The 17,278-nt window shown below is 41.9% G+C and overlaps 1 protein-coding gene across 1 annotated transcript in view; it reads right to left on the bottom strand.

The window, feature by feature from the left end:
- The window catches only part of LOC133928748 (serine/threonine-protein kinase TOR), a 32,657-nt gene extending 25,033 nt beyond the window's left edge, over window positions 1-7,624 (bottom strand). The window contains exons 1-4 of the mRNA XM_062375211.1: window positions 7,449-7,624; window positions 7,271-7,326; window positions 6,211-6,549; window positions 5,904-5,978 (exon numbers count right to left, since the gene is read on the bottom strand). Coding sequence (XP_062231195.1) covers window positions 5,904-5,978; window positions 6,211-6,549; window positions 7,271-7,326; window positions 7,449-7,494 — 516 coding nt within the window. The 5' untranslated portion in view covers window positions 7,495-7,624. The remainder of the gene's footprint in view (window positions 1-5,903; window positions 5,979-6,210; window positions 6,550-7,270; window positions 7,327-7,448) is intronic.
- Between the last annotated feature and the right edge of the window lie 9,654 nt (window positions 7,625-17,278).

The following is a 17,278-nucleotide window of genomic DNA, read 5'->3' as shown; positions in this document are numbered from 1 at the left end:
AGGAGGAATGTGGGGAGCATTGGAAGCACTCAACCACTCACATAACTCAACTTTTCATTGTGCAGTAATAATGGGTTCGGATAAAGCTCAGGCCGAAAAAGGTTGGTGTTGGGTTTTATATGGTGAAAATAAGAATATGGGATTCAGGTATGGCATGGATGTAAACAGCAGCATGCGCATGAAAAACAGAAGCAACACTAGTAAGGATACATGTTTGAAGGGTGCATGATGCTTCAAGATGTTTCCTGGGTTCTGAATTGGACTTTTTTTTCTTCAAAAAGAACAAATCATGATATTCGATTCGCTTGATTAGGACCTCTATAGCTCCAACAGACAATTAAGCAATATTCCATTTTCAAAAGGATAAAGAAAATTACCTTGGCTACTTAATGCACAGTGTTTTTGGTGACTGATTTGACATGTGAAAAGCTCCCTAAGAGTAATTGCCTCGGCGCTCAGTTGTCAGTTGAGACTAGGAGGTTTACAGGGATGTTTGTCGATATTAGGAACAGGGATGCAAATTTGGAGAACTAGATGTACTACCCATGCAAACTCATGGGCCAGCCACCTCAACTGGTATTCGTTTTTGGTAACCATGCAATCTTCCATTACATATAATTTCTGATTATTTGTACTAATGTTAATTCTGGTCTGACAAATTTAGGATCAAATTCTCTTCAACACAATTGAATATCTGATTTAGGTTATATATAAATTACTCTTATGGTTTGTGACACATTATGGTCCTGGATTCGTCATAACAAAGACCCTCCAAATTGAAAATTATATGCCTTTTTTAGTGCTTCTATCCAAAAAAAATCGCGGACAGCTTTTAAACCCACATACATGCTTTTTAAGGGCTGAAGCTTGTGTTACATGGACACGGGTGCGGGTGTCGGAGTCCGACTCGTGTAGAGGCGTCCGATTCAGCAAAAAAATTTGGGACACACCAAATACCACTTGGAATCCGACACGGGTGTCGGAATCCGACACGGATACGCGAGTGTCCGACTCAGCAAAAATTTTTGGACACGGGTGTTCGGGTAACACAGGCTGAAGCGCTGGCGTCGGCCTCGCCTTGCTAGTAGAGAATATGGTGTCCGCCTTGGCGTCTGAGGCGTCGCCTAGGCACGGTATGGCATCGCTATGGCGCCCAAAGGCTTGAGGAGGACGCCATTCGGCCGGCCGAGCAAGCAAGCGCGCAGGAAGAGCCCAACGCGGGAAAAGTAGAGTCATCGCGCGGGGAAAAGAGAGGTTGGGAAAATAGGCGTCGGGTATTAGAGGGAAATAGAATTAGAGACAGACGGAGGGAGGGAACCTCAACGACAGAACTCCTCGACGGACGGGCGAGCTCCTCGGCAGGTGGGCGGTCCTCGGCAGGCGGGCAGAAGTCCTCAGCGGGCAGGTGAAGTCATCGACGGGCAAGCGAGCGGAACTCCTCGGTGTGACAGCAAAAGGAGGCGACGGCGGCGTGCAACACCAAAAGGAGGCGGCGGCTCGGCAGCGGAAGTGCGGCTCGACTCCGTTTCTGCTCTTCTCAATGGTAAGTAGGAAGATGGAACTGTCTGCTCTTCTCCGTTTCTGCTCTGTTTGTGTTGAATTGTTGATTGTTTAGCTTTGTTTTACAATTGAGCAGTGAGTAGAGTAGATTCAGATTGGTTCTTGCAATTGTTTTGTTGAATTCCTATTGCTAGTAGAAGCTATTGACTCCTATATGTGATTGAGCAGAGAGAATTCCTATTGCTAGTAGAAGATTCAACTTGTATATGATCTGTTGACTCCTATATGTGATTGATCAGAGAGAATTCAACTTGTATATGATCTGTTTTTGTTGCAATGTATTGCTGCAATGTTCTCTAATTGCTGCCTTGTTAGCTATGTTGGCTCTGTTTTCTTGTTTGCTGCAATGTATTGCTGAAATGAACCAAGTAATCATTATGTAGGAGCATCTTGTTAGTAGAAGCTACTGAATACTACATGGTTGCTTACTTGCTTAACTGGCTCAGTTATCTCTATTTGAGATGATTGAAGTCTTGCTACTGAATAGAACAGTAATACAGTTCAGCTACACATTGGGATTGTATTCCATTCTTCACTTCTATGCATACTCTACAATTGAGCACAGCAGCAGCATCTCTGTCTGAGCTGATTGAAGCTATATTTTAGCACAGCAGCAGCATTTTTGAAATTTGAGCTTATTGAAGCTGTTGAGCTGATTAAATCCTTCTATTGTTTGTATGCAACACAGCAGGAGCCAACATTGCAATGGCGAGTCGATCTTCCGTCATCGCTGAGTATGATCCAGGAAGGCAAAGTCCAAAGATCCGAGCTGACAGTATGGGTATTGTGCAGACCTAACAAACAGGGATGAGGTGACATGCACCCTCTGTGATGTCAAGGTCTGTGGAGGGATAAAAAGGCTGAAGCAACATTTGGTGGGTGGCTATGCAGATGCAAAAAATTGTGAGAAGGTGTCTAGTGCAATCAAAAGGGAGATGGAAGCATACTTGCAAGCCAACAGGAGAAGAAGGACATTGCTCTTGGATGAGGAGGTTGGAGAAGATGAGGTGGAGGTGGGAGCAGATGTAGCAGCTTCTGTTGCGCACACAAAGACCTCCAGGGTGCAAGTGCAGCCAAGTTCAGGGACAGCAGCCAAGAGGAGGCATGTGGCAGCAAACAAGAGAGCACCAACAAGCAAGACCATAGCAAAGCCAAAGGCAACCAAGTCGATTATTGATATGCTTCAAAGAACACACGAAGAGATAGTTGATGAAAGATGTTCAGTGCATTTTCAACCCAGACATTTTCAACCCACAATTCAGTCTAGCAGAAAGACCAACAAGGAGAAGCATTATGTGGATATGCAATGGGCATTGTTTTTCTATGAGTGTGACATACCATTTAATGCAGCAGCCAGCCACAAGATAGTTTCATATTGCTATTGAGGCCACCGCACAATATGGTTCAGGGTACAAGTCTCCTTCACCCTATCAGCTTGGGGAGCCATTGCTTCAGGATGTTGTGAAGTTGACAAGTTCCTTAAGAGAGGACCATGAGCGGGCATGGAAGCATTATGGTTGCACACTTATGTCGGATGGATGGACCGATAGGAGGAGACACCACTTGATAAATTTTCTGGTGACCAGCCCTGAGGGGACTTACTTCTTGGAATCTGTTGATGCATCAAGTGATGTACATGATGCAAACATGCTTGCTGATTTGTTGCAGAAGAAAATTGAGGGTGTTGGAAAAGACAAGGTTGTTCAAGTTGTCACTGATAAGCTTCTAATGGAGAGGATTCCTACATTGTTTTGGAGTCCATGTGTTGCACATTGTTTGGACCTAATGCTGGAAGACATTGGAAACTTGAAGGAATTTAAGAAGCCGATTACACGTGCAAGGCATTTCACAACTTTCATCTATAGGTATGGGAGGATTCTTAGTGCAATTAGGGAGAAGAAAGGTGGGGCTGATTTTGTCAGACCCGCAGCCACTCGATTTGCCACATCATTTCTTACTTTGAAGAGTTTGCACAAGCATAAGGATGCATTCAAGTGCTTTTTTGTCAGTGAAGCATGGATTGGGAACAGATTGGCCAGAACTAAAGCCTACGAGATGTGCATGACATTGTGCTCTCAATAGGGTTTTGGAATTCAATTGACGATTGTCTTAGAGCTTCAGCCCCACTCCTTATTATGCTTAGGGTGGTTGATGGTGATGAGAAGCCTGCAACGTCGGAGGTTGCAGCACTAATGACTCATGCAAAGGAGAAGATCAAGCTAAGCTTTGCTATCCAATCCAAGAAAGCTTTGCTCAAGAAGATCATGGATATTATTGAGCAACGTTGGGTGAAGCAAATGGATCATCCATTATATGGGGCTGCACTGTATTTAAACTCAGGCAAAGTGGATCCCCTCATAAGAGCTGATGATGATGCCACTGTTGGGCAGCTAAGGGGTTGCTTCCTTGATGTGCTTGGAAGAATGGTGGAGGATGAGGAAACTCAAGGCAAGATTAATGCTCAAGCCATGGACTATGAATTTCTTAGGAGATACATTTTCAAGTAAAATGGCTAAACAAAATCTAGAGTCAATGAGCCCTCGTAAGTGCTGCATTCGGCTTTAATTTCAGCAAGTTTACATCTCAATAATTTAATTCCAGAAAATGTATTCCATTCCTAACTCCAAATATATGCTTGTATTTGCAATTTTAGTTGATTGGTGGCATTCAAATGGTGGTCGTACTATTGAGATACAAAGGTTTGCTAGGCGTGTTGTTAGTCTTTGTGCTTCAATATCCGGTTGTGAGCGAAACTGGAGTACTTTCGAATTTGTAAGTTACAAAGCACCATCCTTGTGTTTTGATGTTTTCCTATTTCTTGTTCTTTTGACCATATTTGCTATTTTGTAGATTCACACTAAGAAAAGGAACCGGTTGCTACACAAGAGATTGAATGCTATTGTCTTTGTTTCCTACAATCGGAAGCTGAAAACTAGGTTTCAAAAAAGACATGAGAAAAAGGGGGAATTTTTGACCCTTTGTTCATTGAGGAGTTTGATTGGAACAATGAGTGGGCTGATTCATTGCATGTGTGACTGGTGTGACTGTGACATTACATGGGAGCTTGTTGATGAAGTTGTTGGTGCTTCACATTCACTTCAAGGTCACAACGTTCGCTTCAGATTTGTCACTTACATCATTACATGTTATTCTCAGATTTCAGACTTGTGTTGTGCTAACTATTGAGCTCCATTTTTGTGTAGGTTGCTGCATGGGACAAGAGAAAAGCTACGAGAGAACAGAAGAGGAGATGAAATAAGAGAGGTCAGATCATTGGCAGAACAAAGGTAAGTATATATGCTAAACTGCTACTAAAATCTAGAGTAATTATAGGTTAGGATGTGAGTATGGTGTCGCCTCGCCACATGCCATACTCGCCTAGGCAGCTAGAAGGGGTCGCCGCCTTAAAAACTATGCCCACATATAGCTACTTGTGTTGCTCACACAACTATGTATTTACTATTATGTTAAAGCGGTTGTAATACCTATTCTTGAGCACTCCCCCCAGTACTGAATTAAACAAACATGCTTTGATTCTCTTCCTTCTTGGATCAGGGGGCAAAACAACCTTAAAACTATAGAGATCGAAGTATCAAACTGTAGCTCATAATCTGTAGATGATCTCTACAGCTAAATTTAAGCTTATGCGATTGCATCAATATAGGATTCTTTCTTTTGAATGAGCATGGACTCTATGCATGGATGCTTTACTTAATTTCTTATATTTGATCTTGCAGAGGTATAAGGGAACCAATAATACTATATTCTTATTTTTCTAGTGCTAGTTATAGAAAACAAATGTGATCGCCTATCCTTTCGGCCACACATGCACATCACAAAGATTAAACACACGTACAGGCGTACAGCTCAAAGATTAAATTCAATACGTACTCAACTACAAGTTATGCTCATGGTTCACAGATAGTGTTAAGGTTGCTTCCAACTAAACGATAACTAAAACCGTAGGTGAGCCGAAGTAGCACTTTTATTACCACTAAATTTATAGTGGGACTAAAACATAGTACAATAAAATTGTCACTGCATGCCACGAAACGTGCCAATTGATTCATTGATATTCACACCAGAACATGGGTTAATAAAACGTATAATACTTTACACATCCCCCATGTTTGGTCGTTGGCTAAACATTGATTAATGTGATCCATCAAGTCTGTGTAAACAGTAATTCTATAATCCAAGGTGTACAAACATCAACATAAGACGTAATACCAAGAAAATAAAAAATATGCCGAGTAGGAACAGAAGAAGGAGCTTGTTTACCTTCATGATAGAAGGTTTATTTGAAGCATGCAAAGAATAAAAAAGCTGGTCAGTTAACTTACTTTGAGAATAAGTACAGCTGCAAATCGACGATACTCCACTCGATCCCCACCAAGCCAACCCAAAGCCGTTTTAATCTTTAAAAATGGAAGCTTGTTAGCAAAATGAAAATTTTATTTTCAAAGCAAATTAGGCCATGTTTGTTTGGGCTGTGGCTTTTCCAAACGTTGGCTTCTAATAGTAAAGACAACATTTGCTTCTCAGAAGCCATTTCCAGAAGCTGGTTGTTTGTTTCAGCTTCTAGCTTCTAAGAAACAAAAGCCAGCATAAACCCAAACAAACAGGGCCTTAGAACCAACTATGGATTACCTGTCGCTCCACTTCATCTGCAGTCATTGCTCCCCCAGCTTTTGCTAAATGACCCAGCACTGTGCTTGCTGGAACTAGGATTTCAGGGTCACGCTTTACTTCAAATACATTCCTCAAGAAGCTAGCGAATTTAGAAACCTTAGATGCACCTTCCCCAAAGGGCATATCAATTAAAGCATCGATAGCACGGAGAGCCAATAAATTTTCAGCAACATCATTGCTTTGCAATAAACTGGATATTTGCTCATAAAGCTGCTCCATAAACCTTAAAAAAGCTTCACCACTGAGATCTCGAGCTTCCTCCTCAACATGTTTACGCAGGGCAGCAGCAATAACATCCTAGCAACAAGCAGCAAATTTAGTTATAGATGGCTACAGAATCCATCAACCTACAAAAGTATATCATAGCACTAGTTGACTAAACAAATGAACTATGTCAACCACCAAACAATTCAGATGCTTAACATCCAGAAAGCTTAAGCCTGGAAAAAAAAAGGTACAAAGGCCATTTAAGGTGCATTACAATCAACACGCAAGTCATATTCGAGACCCATTCACTTCACATTATTACCCTCAAGAGAATAGCAATCGTTCCTCGTTTTCCTACTACATCTGACAGGAAACCTACAGCGGGAAGCTACAGAACTTGAATCCTCTAGGCATGAAAACACGGTAATGCAAATATCACTAGTACAAAATTGAAAAGAACCAGACCAAGCTCACAAACCCCTATCTCCCCCATTATCACTAGTCACTACCAATACAAGCAGATAGAAGCAAAGCAAGTAATAACAACAAGTGATCCAGCCAGTTTCCAGTAAAAAATCAGATCAGAAACCCACGCCCATCCCACCATCACTAGCCCAACACCGTGTGCCCTAACGAGCAACGACCAGGCTAATGAGCGCGCTCGCCTAAATCAACCAAATTAGCACCGTATCCCCACCCGAACCCACCACAGCGCAAAACCGAACCAGCCTCGGCTCACAGGCGAGCCCCAATCTGGCACAAGAGAAGCAGAATCTTAGGAATCCGGGGAGGAGGAAAGCGAGGCACGTACCGCTCCCGACGAGATGTAGGCCGCGATGTTGAACCCGTGGTCCTTGGCGATCAAATCTGCGCGCGGAACGAAGCGAGATTACTTTTGTTTTTTAGCCGAAGGAACCAAGGAAATAGTACTCCGAGGGCGGAATCGACGCGGAAGCCAGGGGATTTGCGGGGAGGCAAGGCGGGCGTACCTTTGGGCTTCTTCCCGACCTCCGGGAAGAGCGGCGAGGGCTTCATCGCGGCGCCCCCAGAGCCGGCGCAGCGGCGAGAGGCGGAGGAAACGGAAGGGGAAGGGAGGGTTTAGCTTCGCGTCCCCGCGCGACAGAAATGGACTGGGAAGGGAAGGAACGCGGACGATGAAAATGGATGGAAAACCCTTAAAACGGAATGAGTAGAGCCGGAAAAACTTAGAAATATGACATATTGAAAACAAATTAATCTCAACGAAAATATGTCGGCTCTGCTCTTTTGTAAGAGAACTATCGCGAACAAGTTTAGATGTGTTGGATGTATAAGGGATCATATAAAGTCTTGACATTGTTTAGCAACACCAGGACTAGTAAAAAATGCTTTGAATTATGACTTGCAGCAGATATATTATGAGCATTGGTTATAATTAAAGATCCTACCGAACCACCTAATCCAAACCGTTAAAAGACAATCACGAGTAGTGACTTTCCTTCTTCAGCTAGCATATACTTAAAAAACTCACCTAGTCGGTATTTAGTACCAAGCTATGATCAATATCTCAAAAGAATGTGGATGTTTCGTTAGAAGTGTGCATCAATTCAGAGCAAATATTAGGGAAGACAAATTTATAGACACAGTAGTTAGATCGAGCACTTACTGGACCGACGAACGTTTGGCGACAAGGGTGACACGTGGGGCGAGGGCGACGCAAGCAGCGATGGGAGCAAGAGCCCAAACTGCTTAGCAAATGGGCAGCACGTAGGGTGAGGGAGATAGGCAGAGCAGGGACGACACAAGTAGCGGTAGGGTAAGTAGGAGCGTGAGCTCAGGTTGCTAGCGGTGGGTTGCAAGGGCGAGCAAGTGACACGCAGGGGCCAAGGCAGGGGCAATAGCTAGGGTTAAAGCGAGGCTGATTGGAATTCAAGTGAAGAGATGGGCCATCAGGTGAAGTAGGCCACTAGGCTAGTTTGGGCCTTTGGGCTGTGTCATGTGGGCTCAATTGAAAAATGGGAATCTCGAAATTCCCGATTAAAAATAGGATTTTAACAATTCGATTGGAAAATCAAGTCATCCGTTTATAGCTCTGTTTTTAATTAATTATCATGTTTCCATCCTGTTTCTATGTAAGCTATGAAAATCTAAAAACAGTCCAAAGAAATATAGAAAATAGAACGGGACTAGATTTCTCCGGATTGTTTTTGTCCCTGAGGTGGCAAGATGTGACCATATGGGGTGTCAGAGAATGGGACCCGCACGGCAAGAAGGTATTATGGGCCTCGCTTGACCTTAGCCACTCCCAATGCTTCACATTTACTTATTTTTAAATATTAAATGATCATGTCACATTTGCTTTTTAATGATGTGATAAAAAATTAAAGAAAAGCTAGAGTCTTCCACAATAGATATGCTCTGGTAGGGCTCTAGATCCTAACTCCACATCAGATTTTAAGTTTGTTGATTAAATAAAGTAGTTTAAGTTTTTATTTTTAATTTGAAATAAAAACAAGATGTCTCATCTAACCATCAATGTTGTCTCCTTAGCTCTACCTCTATAAATTATTAGAGTTAGGAATATTCAGCTCTAAAATTTTTAGATCTAGAGTTCTATCAAATAGACTCATAAGCTAAGCACAAAATTCAACACAAGAAAATAAATTAAGAAATACATTAAGATGGTTAATGTTCATGTTCATGTGCTGCATGAAACAAAGCAAATAAATATGAACCAAGATGTGGCGCATTTTATAAAAATGTGGTACATGAGAGATAATTTCTATACTAGAATTCATATGAGGTGGAAGGAGATACACCTGGCCATGAGACATTTACATTGGGAGTGACCTTACCACCTAGCTTCAATATATGTCAATGGGATGGCAGAACGAGCGGGATCACCGTCTAGATCGACGCCTGTGACGTGGCTCGTCACCCTGGAGTTGTTGCTTTGCCGCTCCCTTGCCTGACACCCTGGCCCCTGACGCTTCTAGCTCCCCGTGTCGCTCAGGTCCCTACGCTAGTGCTAATCCCTCTCCCGCCCAATGTTGTGCAGCATTTGGAGATTGGATATGAGCGGAGGTTTGAGATGATTAAGAATTTGAAGGAGCTGAGGTGGCGGTAGGGCTGCTGCAGTAGCACGGTGACTTCGCTCGAGGAAGGTGGTAGTTACCAAGTCACCACGCTAAGGCGGCAGTTACCAAGTCACTGTGCTACAGTATTTTGAATAGTAGCATGGTGACTTTGCCCTGTAAAGGTAGAGCATCTCAGTCCCCAATAAGGATCGCTCGAGGAAGGCGGCAATTACCAAGCATCCTGCTCAGGGGAGAGGAGAGACTGTTATCTATTGAATGTTTGTAGCTCCAATGATCTATGACAAAACCTCAACCTTCTGAAGCCAAAATATCTTACACCGCTTTCAAAAATCTCCCATCTTCATGATATTGTCATACGCTTTCAACTTGGTCCCCCTTGAGTATTTGCATCTTACTTTGGATATTCAGAATAACCTTCTCCGACACTTCTCGATCTTGGACACGGAAGAACTCGTCATCGCTATATGTGTCGTGTCACTAAATAATGTGCTTCACATGTATGACAATTGATATATACAGTATAATCACTATAAAAAGGGTTATCCACGTCCTCTCTTTACTGCCGGTTCAAAAACAACCGTCAGTAATAAGGTATCATTGTCGGTTCACAAATTCCAACGATTGATTAATCATTGAGCTGTTAAGAACCAACAGTGGTACAAGCTATCATTAACACTTTTTGTTACAAGCCAGCAGGATTGTCACTGCCTGTTAGTGTTATCACTGCCGACTGGTGTCACGAACCGACAGTGATAAAGAAGTATCACTGTGTTTGGTTCCTAAAACGGTAGTGATGTGTCATAGTATATAATTATTTTTCTGGCATTATTTACCATTATTTCGTATTATATTCTATTTTGTTGATAATGATTAATTAAATCGATAGTTATTTCATATTGATTTAATGAATTTATAATAATTGATAAAATTACAAATGGACCGAATATGAATATATGATACTGACCGTAGCGGTTTATTAACGTCATGGGAGCTTTTTTTAGCATCGTCGCGGCGTACAAGTCAAATAATCGATAACTATATATGTTGTTCATACACCGATTGTAAGTGTAAGAAGTAGTTTTTAAGCATAGAGCAGATCCGTGCACAATTGCTTCGGAGGGGTTTGAAGTTTTGCTATACCCATTGGACCAAACACGGTAAAGATGAGGAGTTTGAGCATTAAGGGAAACCCACTGTCGAGGAAGACAGAGGCAACGATATGATGACTGATGAAACAACCATATGCCAGCGTTCGAAAATACTTTAGTCCACGATGATGAATATGTCATAGGTCACATATTGCGTGATAGGGAGGGGGACTTAACTAGTGAGAGATAATATTAAAAGTTCCAGTGTACGATAAATGACTATAAAACATCATTGTTCGTGAACTATAAGGATAAGCACACAAAGCTGCATTCGGTGCTGATACTACTACAATTGAATGCTAGTAATGGTTTGTAAGATAAGAGTTTCAACAAATTGTTATGGTTCTTGGGTAACTAGCTACCAGAGGTAGACGTGTTGTTGAAACCATATACCAGGTCGAGCAGGCTATATGCTCGTTGGGATTAGAAGTAGAAAAAAATACATACATGTCCAAATGAATACATACCGTAGCATAAAGATTTTGTAGAATTGGATGCATATCCGGTGTCCGGAGCAATACGGTACAAGCAGCGCAACAATGATGATGACGTGGGGGTGAACCATACAAAGAAAAGACCCTGCTAAGGTGGTATGGTATTTCGCTATAATCCCCATTTTGAAGCAATTGTTTGCAATAAAAGACATACCCAGTTGATACGATAGCACGTCGAAGAGCGCAAGAAAGACGGAATGCTCTGACACCTTACTGATGGTATGCAATGGAGGAACATCGATAGAAAATACAAGTAGACATTCGTACATAATGTGAGGAATATAAGGTTCAGAGTACAGATGAGATGAAACTTTTTGGTAATAAACAGTAGTCATAGCACTTGGTCTGTGACTCTATGTATCTACAACATTTCACCTTATATGTGCATGAAGCAAAAATACCTTATGATAGCGTTGCTGATCGAAGGGTCAAGTTAACCTGGCAACGATATCAATGTGTACCTCAAACCATTGGTTAAAGATCTTCTTATAATGTGGAACGATGACATACGTGTATGGGATGAATACAAACCTGAGAATTTTACCCTACGCGCAATGTTATTCGAAACAATATAAGATTGGTCTGTTTTTGGTAACCTATCGGAACAATCGGTAAAAAGGATACAATAGACGCGCCCAGTGCTTGGAAGATACAATGGGCTGGTGGCTGAAGAACTCTCAAAATTCTTTTTACATGAATTACCGTAGGTTCTTTCACCCAGACCACATCAAGGCAAGAGCTATTGATGGGATAAGGGAGATTGGTCAAGCTCTAAAGATTGTCATTTGAAAGGGATGAGGATGTACAAAATTTCCGAGTGGAAAAGGAGCTCCTATGTAGAAAAAGAAATCAATATTTTGAGATGTACCTTATTGGCAGGACCCGGAGATCCGACACATACTTGACGTCACGCACATCGAGAAGAACTTGTTTGACAGTTTGATTGGTACCTTACTAGATATACCAGGTAAAACAAAAAATACACTCTAAGCATGAATTGACCTAAAAGATATGAAATATAGGAAGGACATACATCCTAAAGAATTGGATAATGGGAGAAAGCGGCTTCCTACGGCTTGCTACACTCTAAGCAAGGAGGAGAAATGCAACCTGTGTGGTTGCTTGTATTTAGTCAAAGTTTCGTTCGGATACTCCACCAACGTAAAGAGACTAGTATCGATGAAAGATTTGAAATTAGTTAGCATGAGTCTCATTATTGTCACATGATGATAAAACAGTTGTTTGCTATTGCAATAAAGGGCGTTCTGCTGGAGAAAGTCTGAGACACAATTATAAAGGTGTGCTCATTCTTCAACATGATCTCATAGAAGGTCATGGATCCATAAAACTAGAAAACATGCAGGATGATGTGGTCCATACTTATGCCAGCTTGAGATATCTTTCTCTCCATCTTTTTTTGATATCATGACCCATCTCGTTGTTCACATCATATAGAAGTTGGAAGAGAAGTAAACAAGAAATGCAAGATGTCTTGGCTCTTGTACAAGAAGCACTCCAACAAGAGAGACATATGATGGAAGCCCGTACATGGCAAGCCGTACAAGAAGCCATCGGCCAGTAGCAAGTACAAGATAATGTTGTTGTTATCCATAGACTTGGTGTTCGTCGGAGTAGCTACGCGTCAACGGGCATTCCCAAAGATGAATTATGTCATTATCCCATGGACAATATCAAAGAAACCATATAGTACAATCTTGTCGTGCCCAGTACAAATATTACCACCAAGGTGGTTCTGGGCTTGGCTTGGCCATACATGGAAGCTAGGGTTCTGATCAATAATTGTTCGATACCGCCGGGATACGCTAGGGTCCAAGTGGATAGTGTACTATCTGAGTACTGTAAAATGGACATGGATATGCCCGGAGAGACATGGTAGAAGAAACTGAGATCAAACATTGGTAATTTTGTCGTATGGCACAAGGACTACATATTGTTTGTTGAAGACACAAACAATGAAGAAGAGGAGATGGACTCCCGAATATACCTCCCTTCACCTAGAACATCTCCGACCCTTGAGTCACCTCATGTAGAAGATCTCTAACTCCTCCACCACTATCACTTGCAACAACAAGAGGTCTGAGTCCTCCACCAGCAGCACCTACATTGTCTAAGAAGTAAATTTTATCTCAGAAAATCACTTTCATTTAAGCAATCGCTTTCATCTTAGAAGCGGGTGCCACCTAAAATGTCAGCAGCACTGCAGCAGTCAAAGCAAACTCCTGAGAAATTAAGGCAAATAGTGAACGACAGTGTAACTGCACACTTCAAGCTGGCTCAGCCTAAGAAGAAGCACATAAGTTTCTCATATCCATGGCAAAATAAAAACAGATCGGTGCGCCGGATCCAAAGCCTAAATCAGACTACGAGCACATTAGGGATATGCCTTACTTGAAGGATGTCGTGATCCAACAGTTCCATCTTGGACTTACATCAGACCAAATTGATGGGGACGTTCTGATTGACACTGCATAGCTTAGATAGTCGTTTAAGTTGGGTACACCACTGGTCAAACCAGATGTGATGGACAACATGTCCTATCAAGTGTGGAAATTCCATCAATGGAACATGATAGAGTCGAACAAGGGTAGAATAATGATCGGTGCCATCTGCAAAGATGAAGATTTACTCAATGGCGCCAGCGTATTATGGCTGGAATTCAAGGACATGTACCAGCAAGATGCCCTCGATGGGTATATCATGAGTTGCTGGACATTGTAAGTGTCTTATATATATATATATGTATATATATAACTCATGGTTTACATTCTTCTACCATTTAATTGCATCTCTAACTTATTTCTTATGTATGATGAAGATACAGAAATGCAAAAATGAGTGCATTTACAAAGTAGGGTTCCTTGACCCATCAATTGTCAATGAGAAGCTTGTCAGAGATAATCTAGTCGAAGTCGACAACAATGTGTGTAATACTATTGTCAAGCAACAATACAAGACATACATACTTTTACCCTACAACTTTATGTATGTGTTTCCATATATACTCATTCTACTGTTTTTATGCGAACTTGATGTTCGGACTAATTAGCTATAGTGACACACACTAATAGTGCAACTTGTATATCCAGCTCGTGCTTGTCGTCTACCCTGACTTCAACACTCCGATGAACAAGACCATCCTTCTAGAAAAGGCCCGTGTGCCCATAGAGGCAGAAAGGAAGACAAAGTTCTCTGACCAGGGGCAGCAGGGAAGTAGGTCCCAGGGGACAAGTCTCAACCGTAGGCAGAGATTACAATATTGGCAGCAGCAAACTATGTAGTATCAGACTCCGGGATCCACATCCCGCACAACAGCATCCGCTCCCCACAATTCCAGTGCAGGGCAATCCCAACAGAGTAGCACCCCAACGCCAGCAGTTACGTAGAGAACATGCTACATCTGCCATCAGCCAGGTCACTACATGAAAGATTGCCCAAGTGCCAACAGGAACAATGCCCCAGCTTGTTCAGCCCCCAGAGCCCCAGGGAATTAGTCAACCGGATAGTCACGGAACTATGGACGAGACCGCATGAACCACATTGACATGCAGGGGCCCCAGGAAGCACCGAAAGTCATACTCAGTGAGTTTTCCATCAACGGAAAAGGGAAGATAGCCAGCCCTATTGAGAAATGCAAGGCTGACAGATGTCCCACTGTGCCATAACCCTTGCAACAATCTTATTTGATTCTGGAGCTCCACATTCATTTATTTCTTCAAAGTTTGTTGCACTACACAAGTTGCCAACTGTTGTTCTTAAAAATCCTAAGCTATTTCGATCCCCTGCGGGAAATATCTTCTGTCGTCTATGATGCCTCTGGGTTAAACTCCGTTTAAGGGGGTAGAGTTCTTAGCAAATCTAGTTATCATGAATTCAAATTGAATAGATGTCATCCTAGGAATGGATTGGTTAACCAAGCATGAAGGCAATATAGCTTGTGCTAGTAGAAGAGTTACCCTGATCAATCATAAAGGAATCAAAGTGGAATTTGAGCCTAAAGGACCCAAGTCTGACCGAATAGCATGCAACTTATCTACCCAGTCAATAGAGGGTGTGCCAGTAATATGTGAGTACCCAGATATATTCCCAGAGGAATTACCTGGTATGCCACCGGACCGTGACATAGAGTTTGTTATAGATCTCTTACTTGGAGCAGCCTTGATTACCAAGAGACCTTATAGGATGGCAGTCAATGAACTGGAGTTGTTAAAGGAGTAGATCAGAGAGCTGCTAGCAAGTGGGTTCATTAGACCTAGTTCTTCACTGTGGGGATCACCAGTACTGTTTGTAGAGAAGAAAGATGAAAGTCAAAGGATGTGTGTGGATTACTGCTCATTGAATTAGATGACCATCAAAAACAAGTATCCACTACCAAGGATCAATGATCTGTTCGATCAACTAAGAGGAGCCAAGTATTTCTCCAAGATAGATTTGAGATCGGGATACTATCGATTGAAGATCAGGAAAAGTGATATTCAAAAAACTGCCTTTGTAATAGTGTATGGATTATATGAGTTCACAATCATGTCATTTGGATTGACAAATGCCAAGCATACTTTATGAATACGATGAACAAGGTGTTCATGAAGGAACTGGACTGATTTGTGATAGTGTTTATTGATGATATTGTCATCTATTCAAGGAGTGCTGAACAGCACGAACAACATTTGAGGGTGGCTATGGAAAGGTTAAGAGCACACCAACTCTATGCCAAATTCAGCAAGTGAGTTTTGGCTTCAAGAAGTGAAATTTCTTGGACATGTCCTCACAACAGAGGGAGTATCGGTGGACCCTTCAAAATTTGAAGCAGTGGTTGAGTGGAGTCAACTAGTCAATATCTCATAAATCAGAAGCTTTCTTGGACTGGTGGATTATTACTGCAAGTTTATTGAAGAATTTTCAAAATTGGCTAAGCCAATGACCAAGTTTCTCCAAAAAGATGCCAAGTTTGAATGGGATGAAGCATGTGAAAAGAGTTTCCAATAACTCAAGAACAGAATGACTACCGCTCCGGTGTTAAAGTAGTCAGATATCCAGAAGGACTTCATGGTCTATTGTGATGCCTTACGCCAAGGTTTAGGTTGTGTATTGATGCAAGAATGCAAGGTTGTAGTTTATGCATCCAGACAACTGAAGCCGCATTAGAAGAATTACCCAACTCATGATCTGGAGTTGACAGCGGTTGTGCATGCACTTAAGATATGGAGATACTATCTTCTTGGAAATAAGTGAGAGATCTATACAGATCACAAGAGCTTGAAGTATATTTTCACTCAGTCAGAGTTGAACTTGAGGCAACAAAGATGGTTAGAGTTAATAAAAGATTAAAATTTGAGTATGCAATATCACCCAGGCAAAGCTAATGTGGTGGCTGACACCTTGAGCAGAAAAGTTTACTGCAGTAGTCTTCCAGTACCAGAGTTAAGACCAGAAATTCTCTCAGAAATACATCAATTGAATCTACACATAACACAAGGGCAAGTTCACATCCTAATGTTACATCCAACACTGGAAGATAAAATCCATGAAGCCCAGTCAGAAGATGGAGAGGTTCTGGAAATCGAAAAGAACCTCGGTTTAGATAAAGCAACAGGGTTCAGAGTGGACCAGCAAGGAACTGCATGGTACAAGGATCAGTTGTGTGTACTGGATCGGGAAAACCTAAGGGAGTTGATCATGAATGAAGCCCACAACTCCCCTTATTCTATTCATTCTAGATGTACCAAAATGTTCACGGATCTAAGGACCAAATACTCATGGACAGGAATGAAGTTTGACATAGCAGGTTCTGTTGCTCGGTGTGACACCTACTAAAGAGTCAAGGCAGAGCACCAAAGACCAGCAGGATTGCTGCAACCACTGCCGATACCAACTTGGAAATAGGATGAAATTTGTATGGATTTCCTAGTTGGATTACGTAGAACTCAGAAGGGTAACGATTCCGTATGGGCTATCGTGGATCGTCTGACTAAAGTGACTCACTTCATACTTGTTAAGATAACCTATAGTGGAGATAAGTTGGCTGACTTGTATATTGATAATATCTTGAGATTGCACGGAATCCCATGCAGGATAGTCTCTG

This window comes from Phragmites australis, chromosome 9 (assembly GCF_958298935.1).
Source record: "Phragmites australis chromosome 9, lpPhrAust1.1, whole genome shotgun sequence".
In the NCBI taxonomy this organism is placed as follows: domain Eukaryota; kingdom Viridiplantae; phylum Streptophyta; class Magnoliopsida; order Poales; family Poaceae; genus Phragmites; species Phragmites australis.
The sequence above is the reverse complement of the archived record's forward strand: the minus strand, read 5'-3'. Positions and strand labels throughout refer to the sequence as shown.